This window comes from Bos indicus, chromosome 7 (assembly GCF_029378745.1).
Source record: "Bos indicus isolate NIAB-ARS_2022 breed Sahiwal x Tharparkar chromosome 7, NIAB-ARS_B.indTharparkar_mat_pri_1.0, whole genome shotgun sequence".
NCBI lineage: Eukaryota > Metazoa > Chordata > Mammalia > Artiodactyla > Bovidae > Bos > Bos indicus.
The window spans coordinates 34,157,406-34,175,914 of record NC_091766.1 but is presented as its reverse complement, the minus strand read 5'-3'; the positions used below and the strand labels follow the sequence as shown (position 1 = coordinate 34,175,914).

General features: G+C 36.5%; 1 protein-coding gene across 9 annotated transcripts in view; it reads left to right on the top strand.

Annotated features, from left to right (window-relative positions):
- HSD17B4 (hydroxysteroid 17-beta dehydrogenase 4) overlaps positions 1-18,509 on the top strand; it is a 174,792-nt gene that overhangs the window by 38,813 nt on the left and 117,470 nt on the right. For all 9 annotated transcript variants that reach the window (XR_011567608.1, XR_011567605.1, XR_011567607.1 and 6 more), the window contains exons 9-13: positions 3,785-3,876; positions 6,678-6,702; positions 8,193-8,321; positions 14,444-14,547; positions 15,950-16,186. Coding sequence is in view for 1 of the 9 variants with exons in the window: in XM_070793275.1 (XP_070649376.1) it covers positions 3,785-3,876; positions 6,678-6,702; positions 8,193-8,321; positions 14,444-14,547; positions 15,950-16,186 (587 nt within the window). In the remaining 8 variants the exon portion in view is untranslated. The remainder of the gene's footprint in view (positions 1-3,784; positions 3,877-6,677; positions 6,703-8,192; positions 8,322-14,443; positions 14,548-15,949; positions 16,187-18,509) is intronic.

Sequence of the window (18,509 nt, the reverse complement as noted above, 5' to 3'; positions counted from 1 at the left end):
CTAACAGATACGGACATTATAACCACAATGCCAATATCACACTAAAATAATTCACTAACATTGTCTAATACTAAGTTTATATTAAAGCTTCCTAGTTACCTAAAAGGAGAAGGCAATGGCACCCCACTCCAGTACTCTTGCCTGGAAAATCCCATGGACGGAGGAGCTGGTAGGCTGAAGTCCATGGGGTCGCTAAGAGTTGGACACGACTGAGCGACTTCACTTTCACTTTTCACTTTCATGTATTGGAGAAGGAAATGGAAATCCACTCCATTATTCTTGCCTGGAGAATCCCAGGGACAGAGGAGCCTGGTGGGCTGCCATCTATGGGGTAGCACAGAGTTGGACAGGACTGAAGCGACTTAGGGTAGCAGTTACCTAAAAAGTATCTTCTTAGAGTTAGTTCATTCTACAAGGATCTAAACAAAGCCCACAGGCATTTTGTTACTGTGAGGTCTGTGTGTGTGTGCACTCAATTGCTCAGTCATGTCTGACCCTTTGCTACCCCATGGACTATAGCCCACCAGGCTCCTCTGTCCATGGAATTTTCTAGGCAAGAGTCCTGGGGTGGGTTGCCATTTCCTACTCCAGGGAATCTTCCTGACCCAGGGATAGAGCCCACATCTCTTGTGTCTCCAGCATTGGCAGGCAGATCTTTTTAGAGTTGGTTTATTCCCCAAGGATCTAAACAGAGCCCATAGGCATTTTGTTATTGTATCTCTTAAGTTTCATTTAACATGTAATAGTTCATTCTCCTTTTTAAAAAAGTGCCAATTATTTGTTGAAGAAACTACCAGTTCACCTATTCTGTAGACTGTTCCTCATTCTTGATTTGAATTGCCCTTGCCCTTCTCTCGAAAATCAGCTGATCACATATGTGGAAGTCTATTTCTGGATTCTCTGTTCTGCTGTATTGGTCTATGGGCCTGTCCTTTTACTAATACCATGATGTTTTGATTACTATAGTTTTAGAGTAAGTCTTAAAATCAGGTAATAGGAGTCTGCCAACTTTATTTTTTGAAAACATGAAACATGAATTTTTAAATTAAAAAATTTAAATGTATGATCGAGAGCCAATGCTGATTTCAGTCAGTTCAGTTCAGTTCAGTCGCTCAGTCGTGTCTGACTCTTTGCGACTCCATGGACTGCAGCACGCCAAGTATCCCTGTCCATCATCAACTCCCAGAGTTTACTCAAACTCACGTCCATTGAGTCAGTGATGCCATCCAACCATCTCATCCTCTGTTGTCCCCTTCTCCTCCCACCTTCAATCTTCCCAGCTCCCACCTTCAATCTTCAATAAATGCTGATTTATTTGGTTATATAATAAATAGAATACTTGACTGGTGCAAAACTGGGTGTAGTTTCTGATACTCCTGGCTTTAACATATGTTTTAAAAAGAAAGCATCTGTAATACTTTAAAAGTAGCTTCTGTGAAACAGTACAAAACAATTGATGAGTGAAATTATTTGAAAATTAGCTGCTTCATGGAGTGAAAGTGAAAGTGAAAGTCGCTCAGTCGTGTCTGACTCTTTGCAACCCCATGGACTATACAGTCCATGGAATTCTCCGGGCCAGAATACTGGAGTTGGTAGCCTTTCCCTTCTCCAGGGGATCTTCCCAACCCAGGGATTGAACCCAGGTCTCCTGCATTGCAGGCGGATTCTTACCAGCTGAGCCATAAGGGAAGCCCAAGAATACTGGAGTGGGTAGCCTATCCCTTCATGGAATACAAATGCTTATTCACAGGACCATTTTACTTTCTGCATTTGAGCTACCATTCGTTTTAGAACTTGCTGGCTTTTTCTAAGAGCTGTGCCTAACCAGTTTGCTTTAGTGTTGAATAGTTATTTGTACCTGAGATCTAATTTTTTTCCTTTTCCTTGTCAACATGGCCATTTAAAAAAGTCCCTTATTTTAAAAACTCTCTATACTCTCATATCTTATTGAAGGAATTCTTGTTAAAGAACTAGATTATATGAAGAAAAGATACAATTCACTTTTTTCTCCCTTTTAAGTATATACACACATATATATATATATGCACAACAGTTACATACATATGCACAACAGCTTAGGTTACTGGTAAGAAATAAGGCATCAAAATGTAATCATAGTCATGAACTTGCTGCTCAACCCAAGAACTGAAACATTACTTGCATCTAACTTTATACCTTCTATTCCTCTGCTTCATGCCAAGAGATAACCACTATTGAGATTTTAATGCTTATCATTTCTTTGCTAGATTTCTACCTTAGTCACTTTTTGCCATCAGCTGTAGATTTTCTTGGGAAAGCAGCAAGTCTTCAAGAAAATATTGAAAACTATAGCTTTTAAATTCGCTTTCCTTTGAGAATGTAATTTCCATTAATTTGGACAGGTCTGTACTTCTAGAGAAGTTAAGTCGATGTTTAATGTAGTGTCTTTACATCCACCAAACTCTATTGAAAGGTATTGGGAGAATAAGATCTACTTTAGACAAATAGCTTAATCTTTCTAGACCTGTTTTCTCTTCTGTAAAAGAAGAGAATTATTGTAGGTCATTTTTAAAAGACACTTTAGATTCTAAATTTTTATTTAAAATTTTGATATCTATTACTTTTTTATAGCTTAGAAAAAGCCAAAAATTTATTTTGCCTCAGTGTTTTTTTCCTCTTCTTCTGAAATATTCACTTACAGGCTATCAAAGGGATTATTTGTTGAAGAACCAGGTGTTCTGAGTAGTGTGTGGAGACATCTGAAATTTCATTTTCCCCTTTGAAATATATTTGATCAATGGAAAGTCATATATGTAACTTACATGTTTGTTACATAAAATGAGACATAATCTTAGGATGAATACCCATGATCTTCCCAAGTTGTATGAGTTATTTACTGCTTTGTAATATATTACTCCAAATTTTTGGATTCAAAGAAGTATATATTATCTCACAGTTTCTGGGGTCAGGAATACCATAAAGTAAAAGATTTTTAGAGCTGCTGTTTCATTTATAGGGACTGTAAATGTCATCTTTGTCACTTCAAAATGTAAAACTGTATTTTGTCATTTCACAATTAAAATTTGAGTCTTTAAAGTTTATAAGCTGTGTTAACAAATTACATCTCTTTTGAACCTTGGAACAACTTGGTAGAATGAGCAGGCAAAGCATTTTGACTGCCATCTTACAGATGCAGACACATGCCCTTGAGAGTTGAGTGACGTTCTCAGTGCCCTAAGTTGCCCATGTGGCAGGGCCGGCAGTAAAATGCAGGTGGTGTTCATGCTCCTCTGTAGCACCTTCTGCCTGTTAAGTTGCTCACAGAAGGTGCGCAGCAGGAAGATCTTTCCTACCCTTTGTGACTCATCAGTAATGGCTGCACGGTCCATTTTACATCATTATCTTACTGTCATTACACTTGTCAGGACTCTTTTATAGTTTTCTAGCTCCTGGGAGAGCAAAATAGTTTTATGAATAGCTGGTATCTAAGTTCCTTATGCTGTGTATGCCTTTGCTCACCAGTCTTCACTGAGACAGCTTTAACTTGTCTTCTAAACAGAACGTTGCTGACCTTGGAAAGGTACGTCTGATGCTTTCTGTGTTAGAAACCTGAAAGTCTCCATTGGGATGAAAAGATTCTTCTATTAGATGTTAATACTAATTAGTTTTGAAAATTTTATTTTTTTTCTTATTTAAAAAGTCTCTGAATCTATAATTTATAAGTAAGGAATTTTTAGAAAGTAAAGTAATTGATGGAATATGTATATATTCTTGTTTGTAAGGATTGTTTTGCTGTTTATTTCAGACCTTGTGGAAGCCCTAAAGCCGGATTACGTGGCACCCCTGGTCCTTTGGCTTTGCCATGAGAGTTGTGAAGAAAACGGTGGCTTGTTTGAGGTATTCCGCACCTTTCTACTTTCTCCTAAAGTAATATTTGTATAATAAAATATAAACAAAGATTCAAAAATTCATATTTTTCAATTGTTTATGCCTGTAAAAATCTATATCAGTTAATATCACTTATATGTTTTTTTAATATTATGTCTATGTCATAATTAAGGAACAAGTATGACTGATATCCTTTTTTGAGAAAGTAACAGCAACTTGTAAATTCTGCTTTTCCCTAGTTATTTTTTTCTGATGTTATTGTCAGATGAAAGATTGTGATTGGTATGATGCATTTAGTCATACAGACAATCTTATTTTTTTGATATTGAGATATTGAGTAATTTTGATATTGAGATATTGAGTAATAAAGTGAAAGGGTAGAACTGATGGTTTAAAGTCAGCCAGGTTGTATTTTGATTTCTTGCTCTGGTAATTGCTGACTCTCTGGAGTAATGTACAGATTAATCTCTCTGAGTTTAGTTTTCTTGGGGTTTTGCTGTGAGAACTGGAAATCATATTTTTAAACTCTTAGTATACCTAGCATTCACCCTTTAATTTTAACTATTATATCAGTATAGCAGGAATTCAGTCTGGGTATATAGATCAGTAAACATAACTTATTAGTTGTATTGACTTTAAAAAGAAACTTTTCTATTTTTCCCTGTTGCAAAGCTTTATAAATGTTATAAGAATAAAAACCACACATAATCACACCATCCAGTGAGATCCAGTTTTCATTTTATAGTCAAAATCCCTTCAGATTTCTTTATGCTGCCATATATATAAATGTGTGTGTGTATACATATATATTTTTTGTTTGTTTGTGCCTGCAGCATATAGGATCTTAGTTCCCTAACCAGGGATTGAACCCATGCCGCCTGCATTGGGAGTGCAATGTCTTAACTACAGGCCTGCCACAAAAGTCCCTGTATTTTTGAGTCCTCATTTGAGTTTGATCTTTTTTTCTTTTCTAGCATGAGCTGTTATGTTTTAGATCATCCTCCTTTGTTTGAGTCTCTGTGGTAATATAATAATAAACCTATTGTATGTGGAAATATATGACTCCAAAACTATTTCTTGGTAGCAAAATAACCTGGCTCAGTTTGAAATTAATGATATATTAGTCGGATTTATTTGAATGAAAAGCTGTTTAGTAAGTGAAAAGCAGTCTATACAGGTCTAAGCAGAGGTGGGTACCTCCACTGTCTTAATCAGTGTCGTAACTGATTGTGAATTGTGAAAATTAAAGGTGGAAGGAACTTTATGACTCTAGGTTTATAGAAGATAAGATTTAGTAATATGAAGCCATGTGGAGCTCCAAATTTGGCCTGCCTGTCTTATCATCATATTAAGGGAGTTTTAAAAATCTATTTGCCTTTTATGTTTATATTTGTTATTAATTCTGTGAACAAAAATAATGTATGCTTTTTTTAGAAAACTTCAAATATGCAGGGGAATATATAGAAGAAAATAAAATCATCCACATTACCACTATCCAGAGATTGTTCCTATTCATATTTTTATGTATAGTCTCTCCCAGTCTTTTATTAGATGTGCATTTTACATGGGTAGTCTCTTTTTTTAGATATGCATTTTACATACACACTCATCCATACACAGATAATTAGGATAATGCTGAGTGAAGTTTTATATGTTATTGCTTTATTTTACTACATCATGGACATTTTTAGCAAGGGACACTGGGTATGCAAAATTGAGTACAAACTACGTAAGAGTGGTGTGTAATATCCTGACTTAAACCTCGAATGTAAGTTGCCACTTCGTTTGCAAAGTTTTGATAAATATCTAGAATGGCAGAGATGTTTTGGGTCAATTGGAGGTATTGTTTCTTAGCACCTGAGACGAGTTTGCAGCTTGTGGCTTCACTCCCCGAGTGTGTTAAAAGATGATGTTTTTCTTGCCTGTTATCAGTGCCATGCCACTGACAGCATCAAGGCTGATTGGCCTATTAATATATATAAAGGAAAGGGTGATTAAAAGGCACACTTTTGAACCTAGAGCCACTGAGAAGTGTGTTGTTTGCTGATAATATCTTCTTCTCTTAAATGCATTGGAACACTGTAGTTGTGGTGTTTGAAGATAGGACAAAAAGGTTTCCTTCCATCAGACATTTTCTTCTGAGGATTTCCTTGAATGACTTTTGGAAAAAATACTATCTTTCTGCATGGTGATTAATGTATTTGGTCATTTGCCTTATCTATATATAAAGGTGTTTCATTAAAATGACTACGTAGTTCATTAAGTCAAATGCTGGTTTTGTTTTTTGTTAACTTTTCATTTATTTATTTATTTATTTTTATTTTTTTTCATTTATTTATTTTTATTCATTAAGTCTTTGTAGAGGGACATGTATTTCAAGTGATGCGCTGGGCACATTTGGTATTTATATTGTTTAACCTTCATGGTTACCTCATGGAGAGTGTATTATTATCCTGATTTTACATAAGTGGAATCTTGGGTATAGGGAAGTCAGATAGTTTGACAAGGATTGCACAGAAGAACTGGTATCACACCCTGCAGACTCATGCTTACTACATATATTTCTACTGTAGGTGCTACTTAAGTTTTCTACTTTGATAGCATAAATAGTGCAGAGTCATGTGGGCCAGTGGGCTTTAGTAGATCTGTAGGTTTAGTAGATTTAGCTTTTTTAGGAGATTTAGCATTTTTTTTCATCCATTGTCATCTAGCATTCTGATACTCTTAAATAGCTGTCTGTTTTTTTTAATTTTGAAAATTCTATTAGTTCCACATTAGATGGTATAACTTTTTCCCCCTCTTTTTGGTAGGTTGGAGCAGGATGGATTGGAAAATGTAAGTGTCTTTTGATTTTTGATTTGCTGTACATTATTTCCATATTTTTAAACCTGTCTTTCCAGTTAGAGCTGTCAAATGTCTAACCATGGGATCTAGTGCACGCATAATAACTCAAACATCGTTATAGCACACACGTCTTCTAAATAAAGGAAGTTGTCCTGCACGCCTGTGGCATTTCAGGGATCTTTTCAATTTTTTTCCTGTTGGCAGTCCTTATTCAGTATGTCTTCTTCAGAGCTGGCTGTTTCTTCAGACAGCACAGTTTCTATATTGATGTTTGTCTTTCCATGTCTCTGACACACCCCACATGGTTGTTCAGCAGAGGAGTGAGTGGAGGGAGAGCATTTTTTGGAAAGATGGGAGAAGCTGTGTCCTAGATGGCTCAGCTGGCAGGTTCTCTGCTTCTCCCATTGACTCTTTCCTTCCTTGGAGCTATTGTTCTTCAGCCCAATAGTAAATTCATCTGGCTTCAATCCTTTCTTCCCCCAGTTCTTACATGCTGTGAGCTCCAAACTGGATAATTATTTTATGGCATTTAAAAAAAAGTTGTGAACATCCCAGTATCCCAGTTCAAGTTTTCAGTTGGATGTTGGTATCGAAATTAATTGAATTATTTAATAGTCTTCCATTAGTGGATGACATTGTTACAATAGAGTATTATTAATGATCTCTCCAGTTATGAAGTAACTTATATTATTCAAACGTTTTTAAGTATCTTGTGATATCTTTAAGAAAGAAAGGTTAGGTATTGCAGTAAAAGCCATGTGTGGAACCTTATCAGTAGGAAATCTCTAGAGGCTTCTGTCATTCCCCAAGACAAATCTTCAATTGAGTCATCATCAAAATCTGACCATTATGTTTGAATAAGGTTACTAGTGATTATTTATTTCTGAGGCCTTTTAAAAAAGAAACAATGTTAAAAATCTTGGAACTTATACAGCAATGATGATTTTTGTGAATCTGGGCAATCAAGTTGACTTCCCCTGGATAGAGAGGAAGAGCAAAAGGAGGAAAAGGGAGAATTATTTGGGGCTGTCTGATACATTAATTTAATTATATGGAGTCTTTGATCTGTTATCATTTCAGTTTGCTATCCAGCAACGCTCTATTCTGTTCTGTTACCTTGAAGTGTAGTATCTAAGTGATCTGTGGTGATAAAGTCAGTCTTTTTGTGTGATTATATACAATTTAACTTTTCTGATTCAGTAATTCATCCTACCTTTTGTAGTATCTGGCATAGTCAGAGGAGAAAGAGGTTTTTTTGCTTCGGCTTTAAATATTAAAAAAAAGAAATTTAATACTATCTTAGTGGGTTTGTTATTTTAAGAATAAAATGCCATTTAAGGCTTGTAGTAAAAGTCTTTAGAAGTTAGAATCTTTTTTCCAAATTCCATCTTTCTTGAAGTTAAAAAAAAAAAATTTATCGGACTCATGAATTCTACTTTCTGTCTATGTGTTCAGCATCTCAGTTTTGTTTCTTTAACCAGTACGATGGGAGCGAAGCCTTGGAGCCCTTGTGAGACAGAGGACTCAGCCAATGACTCCTGAGGCAGTGAAGGCTAACTGGACGAAGATCTGTGATTTCGATAATGCCACCAAGCCTAAGAGTATTCAAGGTAAAGAAGTGAGTTCAGGCCTGCCAGGGGAATCAGAGGCAATAAAGCATTTTCTTCTCTTATGGAACTATCTTCTTAACTGTGCTAACTTAGATGCTCGAGTCATCCACAGTACATTTTCTGCTCCAGTAAGTATTAGAACTCTCCAATGTCAGATATGTATGTTACTCCCACTGTCGGTTTATCAATTTTCGTTTTTTTTTTTTTTTGTCGTGTTACATTTTTTTTTCAAACCTCTTTTTATTTTTATTTATTTTAAAAATATGAGCATCCAGTGGTCTTTTTATTTATTTATAATTGTGCTGGATCTTCATTGCTTTTGCATGGGCTTTCTCTAGCTGCAGAGAGCAGGGACTGGCTACTCTTTGTTGCAGTGGCTTCTTTTGTTTCAGAGCACAGATTCTAGAGCAGGTGGGCTTCAGTAGTTGCAGCACACAGGCTCAGTAGTTGTGGCTTGGGCCCTAGAGCACAAGGGCTTCAGGAGTAGTGGCACGCGAGCTTAGTTACCCCTTTGTATGTGGAATCTTCCTGGATCAAGTATCAAACCCGTGTCACCTGCATTAGCTGGCAGATTCTTATCAGCTGTGCCACCAGGGAAGTCTAGTTTTTCTGGTTTTCTTATGATCCTAGTTTTTCAGTACATCTGTGATTGGGGGATGGTAGAAAGTGTTTACCCATTTGTGCTCAATGCATCTATTCCCCATCTGATGGTTGATTTCAGTCTTGCCATATCTAATCACATGCTCCTTATCTGACTTGATTTTTTTTTTTTAATTTCCTCAAAAGTTTAAGTCTATTTTATTTAGGCTTAGGGCTTTTCTATCTAGTGAATAGATTTTGCTTTGTTTTAGCACTTTGTCCTGTTACTGTTTCTCTGCCTTTCTAAGATGTTCCTTACTGCTTTTATCACCTCTGCTAATCTCAGTGCTTCTTCAGAAAAACTCAAGCCCTAGATATTCAACAAAATCTTCCCAGATATTCTGGGTTTCATGGATCTCTCTCTTAGTTGAGCTCTTCCTCTTGAGTGTCTAATCACAACTGCTTTCCGCTGCTTTTTTTTCATAAGTACGTGGTTTCTTAACTGGAGAGTTCCTTTGGAGGCAGAGACTATATCTTGTGTGTCCTTCTTTTGTATTTGGTGCTAGAGTAGTGCTGAACTCATAGAAAGCATTTAGTAAATGCTTGTTATCTTGAGTTACTGAATCATCTATGATATGCCACAGGAAATGACCAATAAAAATTATATTGTTTTTTCTAGTATAACTCATGTATGTATATAGTATATGAAATTTAAAGGGCCTGTCTGATTCATGGGGTCGCAAGGAGTTCGACACGACTGAGCGACTAATCTGATCTGATCTGATCTGATCTGAGGAAAGATCATGAATTGGAATTATTTACAGGAAAATTATTTTTCCCCCAGCATTATATTTAATATTCAATAGAAGAATATATATGAAAAATGACTAGCCTGTTATTTTTCTTTTTATCCTAATGATGCTTCCCTTTCTGCTGATACACTTGCTGAAATTTTCATTACGCTTTTCTCAATCAGAATATGATTGTTATGTCATTAGCAGTATCATTTTCTGTATTCTTTTTTTTAGTATTTGAGGTAAATTTAGTCTATGAATGGCAATCACCTATCAATGAAAATGAGGAAAAGGAAAAAGGAAGAAATATCTTAAAAACTTTTCTTTGATATCAGAATTCCACTTTATTGCCTTAAAAGTATTAGACTAATTCTTTGTCAGTTGCTTTTGTTTGCTATTATTTTCTCCCACTCTGAAGGCTGTCTTTTCACCTTGCTTATAGTTTTTTTCATTGTCAAAAGTTTTTAAGTTTAATTAGGTCCCATTTGTTTACTTTTGCTTTAATTTCCATTACTCTGGGAGGTGGGTCATAGAGGATCTTGCTGTGACTTACGTCAGAGAGTGTTTTGCCTAAATTTTATTCTACGAGTTTTATAGTTAATCTCAAAAATATACAAACAACTCATGCAGCTCAATACTAGAAAAATAAACGACCCAATCAAAAATGGGCCAAAGAACTAAACAGACATTTCTCCAAAGAAGACATACAGATGGCTAACAAACACATGAAAAGATGCTCAACATCACTCATTATCAGAGAAGTGCAAATCAAAACCACGAAGAGGTACCATCTCACACCAGTCAGAATGGCTGCTATCAAAAAGTCTACAAGCAATAAATGCTGGAGAGGGTGTGGAGAAAAGGGAACCCTCTTACACTGTTGGTGGGAATGCAAACTAGTACAGCCACTATGGAGAACAGTGTGGAGATTCCTTAAAAAACTGGAAATAGAACTGCCATATGACCCAGCAATCCCACTGCTGGGCATACACACTGAGGAGACCAGAATTGAAAGAGACACGTGTACCCCAATGTTCATCACAGCACTGTTTACAATAGCCAGGACATGGAAGCAACCTAGATGTCCATCATCAGATGAATGGATAAGAAAGCTGTGGTACATATACACAATGGAGTATTACTCAGCTATTAAAAAGAATGCATTTGAATCAGTTCTAATGAGGTGGATGAAACTGGAGCCTGTTATACAGAGTGAAGTAAGCCAGAAAGAAAAACACCAATACAGTATACTAACACATATATATGGAGTTTAGAAAGATGGTAATGACAACCCTATACGTGAGACAACAAAATAGACATAGGTATAAAGAAAAGACTTTTGGACTCTGTGGGAGAAGGCGAGGGTGGGATGATTTGAGATAATAGCACTGAAGTATATTACCATATGTGAAATAGATGACCAGTCCAAGTTTGATGCATGAAACAGGGCACTCAAAGCCGGTGCACTGGGACAATCCAGAGAGGTAAGATGGGGAGGGAGGTGGGAGGGAGGTTCGGGATGGGGGACACATGTACACCCGTGGCTAATTCATGTCAATGTATGGCAAAAACCACTATGGTATTGTAAAGTAATGAGCCTCCAATTAAAATAGATAAAATAATTTTGAAAAGTATTAGACTAATATAAAGAAAAAGCTAACTAATGAATTATATACTTATAAATGAAAAGATAACCCCTAGTATTTGAAGTACAGTGAAAAAAGCCTTACATCATTTGTAAAATTGAGACTTTCCAAGCACCCATATCAGTGTTCTCATTTTACAGATGATGGAACTAAACTTCAGAAAAGTTGAGTAAGTGGGCTGCACTTTCTCAATGTTTAAGCCAAGAGTTAATTCAGGTGGTCTCTTTGTGAGTTCAGTACCATCAGTCTGTACCAAAGTTGTTGTTTACTTACGGAGTTGTGTCTGGCTCCAGAAGAGGCTCCTCTGTCCAGGGGATTTCCCAGGCAAGAATATGGAAGTGTGTTGCCATTTCCTTCTCCAGGGGATCTTCCTGACTCAGGGATCATACCTGCGTCTCCTGCCTTGGCAGGCAGGTTCTTTACTACTGTGCCACCAGTGAAGCCCTGATGCTTTCAGTTAAATGGCCTCCTATCTAGGCAGCAACCTAAATGTGGTGGTAAGAGAAGCATCAGTAGGCAAGAAACCTCTCCACTAGCTTCACCAGGAATGGCAGAAACCCCTGGTCATCTCACATTCTGTAGTCTAGGTACCATTTTTGTCTGAGTTTAGGAGGAGGCCCATGTATATAAGGTTTTTAGGAAGGTCCCAGAGCTTTTGGAATCTTAGGGCACATGTGGATGCTCCATGAGTCTCTTTTATTAACCTTTTAGATCTCAGAATAGCAGCTTCTGAACTCTCTCTGGAGTCACTGGTCATAATGGGTGGTTTTCTATGGAAGAATTTTCAGTAATATTTTCTGAGGTTACCTGTATAGAGACCTGGGAGGTAATCTTGACATTGTTGCATCCTGGAGGAGGGGTGATGGTGGGGAAGAAGGGAAATTAGTTTTCCCTCCACCAGCTTGGACTTGTACGTCTGCGGACAAGGGTCCCACTTTACAGAATTGTAAAATTGCTCAGATACTTTGCAAAACCCTGAGCCTCCTTGGAATCATAACCTGAAGAGAATGTGGAAACACCCGGTTATCTTGTCTGCTCAGTCTTTCACATTTTTTTCCTGTAATAATAGCCTGACATCATATAGTCAGTTCATGAACACAAGTGAAGTTTCTGTAGTAGGTTTGCTGGATATTACAGGCGTGATTATCTAAAGCATTGTAGTTTTTCTTAGTCACATCTGTAACAAAAGCATTTTTTTTTTTTTTGTAGAAATAGCTTACATTTATTTGGATTTCACCAGGGGAACATTAGCTGTTTATGATTCTTGAAAGATGATGCTTTTGCGATCTTTATGTAATAGGTTTACCAAAGCACTCTGTCTTATTTAAATTCCAGTATCCTAAAGAGAAAATTCAGTTTGTGCATCTTTAGTTATCCTGCAGTTGAGGGACTTGAATTTCATGACTGAAGATTTTTTTCAGTACAAATGAAATATAGTTCTATATAAGAAAAATCTGGGAGTTTGTCATGTATGTCACTATTTTTTTTGGTATACCACTATTTAAATGGCAGTGTGCAATAATTGGCTAGATGTTTCATATATGCAAATATTTTTCCCATACCTTAGTGGGAGTGCTATTTTTAAATTTATTTTTAATTGGAGGGCAATTGCTTTATAATGTTGTACTGGTTTCTGCTATACAACAATGTGAATCAGCTCTAAGTATACATATATCCCCTCCTTCTTGAGCCTCTCTTCCACCTTCCCTCTCCCCTGGACCCCATCCCTCCCTGTCATCACTGAGAAGCAAGCTGAGTTCCTTGTGCTATATAGCAGCTTCCCACTAACTATCTGTTTTACACATTGCTAGTGTATGTCAGAGAAGGCAATGGCAACCCACTCCAGTACTCTTGCCTGGAAAATCCCATGGACGGAAGAGCCTGGTAGGCTGCAGTCCATGGGGTCGCAAAGAGTCAGACACGACTGAGCGACTTCACTTTCATTTTTCACTTTCATGCGTTGGAGAAGGAAATGGCAACCCACTCCAGTGTTCTTGCCTGGAGAATCCCAGGGACGGGGGAGCCTGGTGGGCTGCCATCTCTGGGGTCGCACAGAGTCGGACACGACTGAAGCAACTTAGCAGCAGCAGTGGTGTATGTAGTCAATGCTACTCTCTCATTTCATCCCCTGCCCTTCCCCTGCTGTGTCCACAAGTCCATTTTCTATGTCTACATCTCTATTCCTGTCCTGCAAATTGGTTCATCAGTACTGTTTTCCTAGATTCCATATATATGCATTAATATATGATATTTGGGCTTCCCAGGTGGCGCTAGTGGTAAAGAACCTGTCTGCCAGTGCAGGAGATGTAAGAGACGTGGGTTTGATCCCTGAGTTGGGAAGATTCCCTGGAGGAGGCCATGGCAAACCTCTTCAGTACTCTTGCTCGGAGAATCCCGTGGATTGAAAAGCCTGGTGGGCTACAGTTCATAGGGTCACAAAGTCAGACATGACTAAGCAACTTAGCACAACACATATGCTATTTACTTTTCTCTTTCTGACTTACTTTACTCTGTATAATAGGCTCTAGGTTCATCGACCTTGGAGTGATTTTTAAAAATTAATTTTTATTGGAGTATAGTTGATTTACAATGTTGTGTTAGTTTCTATTGTAGAGCAAAGTGAATCAGTTATACATGTATCCACTCTTTTTCGGATTCGTTTCCCATTTAGTCATTACGGACTGAGTAGAATTCCCTGTGCTATACAGTAGGTACTTACTAGATATGTGTTTTATGTGTAGTCGTGTATATACATCAATTACAATTTCCCAATTTATCCCTTCCCCTCTCCTCTTCTCCCTTGGTAACCATCGGTTGGTTTTCTACACCTATAACTCTGTTTAATAAGTAAGTTCATTTGTATCATTTTTTTTTAGATTCTACATATAAGTGGTATCGCAGGTATTTGTCTTTCTCTTTCTGACTTACTTCACTCAGTATGACAATCTCTGGGTCCACCCATGTCTCTATTTAACATTATTTCGGTTCTTTTTATGGCTGAGTAATATTCCATTATATATATATACCACATCTTTATCCATCCATCGATGGATAAAAAGCATTATTATTATTATTTATTATCCTTTTTTTTTTTTTTTTTTAGAGTCCATTGGCAGTATAGTCGAAGCTCTAAATAAAATAAATTCAGGTGGAGAAGTTTCAGCAAATCCTACCAGCCGTGCAACATCAGCAACCACATCTGAATTTGTAAGTGGAGGAGAAAACCTAAAACTCTGCCTTCTCTAAAGATTTCTTCTTTTCTTTCCTTTTTTTCTTTCTCTATTCTTTCATGCAAAAAGTGGTTTTCCAAGCTATTAATTTATTGTTAAATAGGAAAGATAAGTGACCATAAAACTTTATAAAACATGTACTAAATATGTATAAAATTTGAATGGAATTAAGGTTAAAATATTAAATGTAACTTTTACTTACTCTTCTTTAGTGTGTCTTTTGTATTTTGGAGCATTTTGATAATCATACTTTCATCACTTTCTAACTTTTTAGAAAAGGATATTTAGTTTAGTGCTTCTTTTGAGTCGTGTCTTTTAAGAGAAAGCATTGACAGATTGTATTTTGGAAACATGTCAACATGGCTGCAAGTAAACAGTCTCCACTGTGTCAGGAAGTCTAATAGAAGTCTGGTTATAGCTCTTGTGAAGTTTACTGATTAACTATCTCTGGTGCGTCTCCTTTTTTTTTTTTTAATTGTGCATAAATAAGAAATAAATCATTTGACAGATTCAGTTGTGGTATTTTGTGACTCAGGGCAGATATAGTGATAAAATAAACAATCTAATTTTAACTCTGAGAATATGATCAGTTTATAAATGTGATTTTACTCTGTTGGGCCACTTTTTGGTTAAAGGCCAGATAGTAAATATTTTAGGCTAGATGGACCATATACTGTTTCTGACACATAATCTTATTTTTCTTTTGTTAGACCACTCTTAAAAGTTGTAAAAAATCATTCTTAAGTCTTGCCTGTTGTTTGTTGACTCCTGCTTAGAATGAAAGTGATCAAAAATTGGACATCATTCTTTTATAACCTAATATGCTTCATAAATTAGCTAGGCAGGTCATCACTAAGTAGAAAAATACAATATCTAGTTAGATAAAGAACAGTCCTGGGTAACAACTTAAGGTAAAAATCTAATTTTAACTCAAACCATTATGAGGGAGTCTAGTTTATAATAAGCACTAAGCAGTGTTTTGCTCATCTGTTTATACTGACTTTTATATAATAGAGTTTATAGAGCCGTTCACTATTCCTATTTATAATAAATTTATTTTTTTATAATTTTGAGTAGCTAACAATCACTGAATTAATAGGGTTTTCCATCGTCAGAGACAGGAAGGTTGAAAATGAGATATCCTATCTGTTAGTAAGAAGCAGGCAATAAGAAAGTACTTATTTGTAAATGAAGTCTTTTCCCACATGTTTTTAATTGTTTTTATTAAAAAATCAAATGTAATTAAACATATTCCATCAAATTCACTAAAATACCATTCTATTTACAAAACTAAATATGTAACAGTTAATAGTTTTGAAAAGTTAAAAGATTTGATAAGAATATCAGTGAAAAAATAATTTTCTACAATTGGTCCACAGGCTAGAGCTATTGGTCATAAATTTCCTCCATTATATTCTTCCTATGCGGAGCTGGACACTATTATGTATGCCCTTGGAGTGGGAGCATCAATCAAGGAGCCAAAAGATATGAAATTTATTTATGAAGGGAGTTCTGATTTCTCCTGTTTGCCAACCTTTGGAGTTATTCTTGCTCAGAAATCTATAATGAATGGAGGATTAGCAGAGATTCCTGGGCTTTCAATCAATTTAGCAAAGGTATGCATAATAAGAAATCTTTATTTTGTTTTTCTGTTTCTTTAAATATGATTGATAAATGTCACATTAGTGTGTGTGTGTGTGTGTGGTGCATTAATGCAATAGTATGTAGTGGTTGATTCAAGAATAAAGATTTAACCTGTCTTTTGATTTTTCTTTTTAAGAACAGAAGGGTAGGCAGTTGAAAAGGCAAGCAAAAAGAAGAAAACAACAATTATGTACAGTCCTGCAACCTTGGCATAATGTTATTAATTCTCTCTCTGTCATTAGTTGCTATTTGACCAAGAGTAAATAGCTTCTCTAAGCTTCAGTTTCCTTATGTGTAAGTTCTGTATGGTAATCATTACCTGATCATAGTGATGAAGGAGCAAGAGGAAAGAGTGTATGAAACAGAGAGAATAGGTGAAAAAGGCCCAAGGCAGGTGCATACTTAGCTTATTTTTGGAACAGCAAGGAGGTCAGTACAGCTGTAAATGAGCAAGGGAGTAGTGATAGGAGAAGAGGGCCTTGTAGTCACTTGAGAATTTCAGCTCATACTCTGATTAATATGAGAGGCCATTTGTAGTGCTTTGAACAGAGGAGTGATATGATCCGGCTATGTTCACTCACAGGCTCATTTTTGCTCCTCTGTAGAGAATAGATTATATGGGGGCCAAGCATGGAAGCAGAGAAACCAGTTTGAAGTCTATTATAGTAATTCTAGCATAAGGCTTGATGTGCATGGAAAGAAAGAGGAGTCAAGGATGAAGGTTTTTGGTCTGGTTAACTGGGATGATATATATGCATATATATCTATCTATGCTGCTGCTGCTGCTAAGTCGCTTCCGTCGTGTTTGACTCTTAGCGACCCCATGGACTGCAGCCCACCAGGCTCCTCTGTTCATGGGATTTTCCAGGCAAGAGTACTGGAGTGGGTTGCCATTGCCTTCTCCTATCTATGTATGATTTATAATTAATTATATTCAATATATTTAATATGTATGGTAGTTACATATGACATACTACTATGTATAATAAAATAGATGTGTACAGTTTAAGGTGGGGATGATCAGGAGTTGGTTTTAGTGGAGATACAAAGTGGGCAGTTGAATATATGAGTTTAGAGGTTGGGGGATGGCCCTCCTGGGATTCTTAGTGTTTAAATAAGATTTAAAGACATGAAACTAGGTGAAATCACTAGTGTATGAATATAGGTAGCAAAAATCCTGAGTTTGGAGATCCTGTGGTGAATTGAGGTTGACAAGATGAGGAGGAGTTAACAAGAGAGACTGGGAAGGAATGAGATGGAAGGAATGAATGAAAAGGAAGGAATGGGAGGAATGAGACTGGGAAGGAAAGAGAGACTGGGAAGATAGAGACTGAGTGAGGTATACCACAGGAGAATGTGGTATTTGAGAAGCAGAGTGAATAAGGTATTTCAAGAAGAAAGGAGCAAACAATTGTGAGGTTTTTGAGGTAGGATATATTTTATTTCTTGAAATAAGGTTCAGGTCATAAACCCAGTTGATAACTGTTGAATAGTAGTTAAACTGATTTCTGTGATTTTGATTGATTGGAGAACCCGTTTACTAGAGAATCATTAGTATACTGCTTCTCTGAGTCCATGAGAATCTACACTTATTTTATTATTTGATGGAGTTGGGAGGGAGGCGAGAAATAGATGCCAACCAGTTTGGTGTTTCAGTCACTCTCCCATGGCATTTTTTGCATACAGTTCTCCTGTTTGGATAAAGTCCTTGTAAACAATTAAAGCCGATATTTCACAATTCTTCCTTGGAATTGAAAGGAATTGGACATCATGAATGGTATTCAAAATCTGTGACTGGAAATGATAGCCATCTTGGGATTTGAATCCCAGTCTTCCCAACCTTGTTTCCAGATGTGATTTTGAGGCTATCCTTCATTTGTCCTCTCATCACTATCCTCCTCCCCATTCTGTTTCCTTTCTGGGTTCTGAGGAAGACTGGGAATTAAACTGTCCCATAGCAGTGGAGTGTGGTCATTTGGATATGTGGTCAGGTTTTTTTTTTTTTTTTTTTTTTGTTCACTTGTTTTCCTGTATTATATTTTTATATTCTTGTTTTGATAAATTGAGGTTAATGTGGCTGTGAAATTACACAGGGTCTTTAGTATTTACTCTTTGTAGGTAATTTGTAAGACATAACACTAAGGGAATGTTGACATTGATAGTGCTTTTACTGTAACCATGGCTTTAATATTTATCTTTGTGTTTTGGCTGAGTCATTTGTATTTGCCAGGTATCACCTGAAATTACTAGTACTGAGCAGTTTGTTTATTTTTATTCAGTAGATATGTAGTGGAT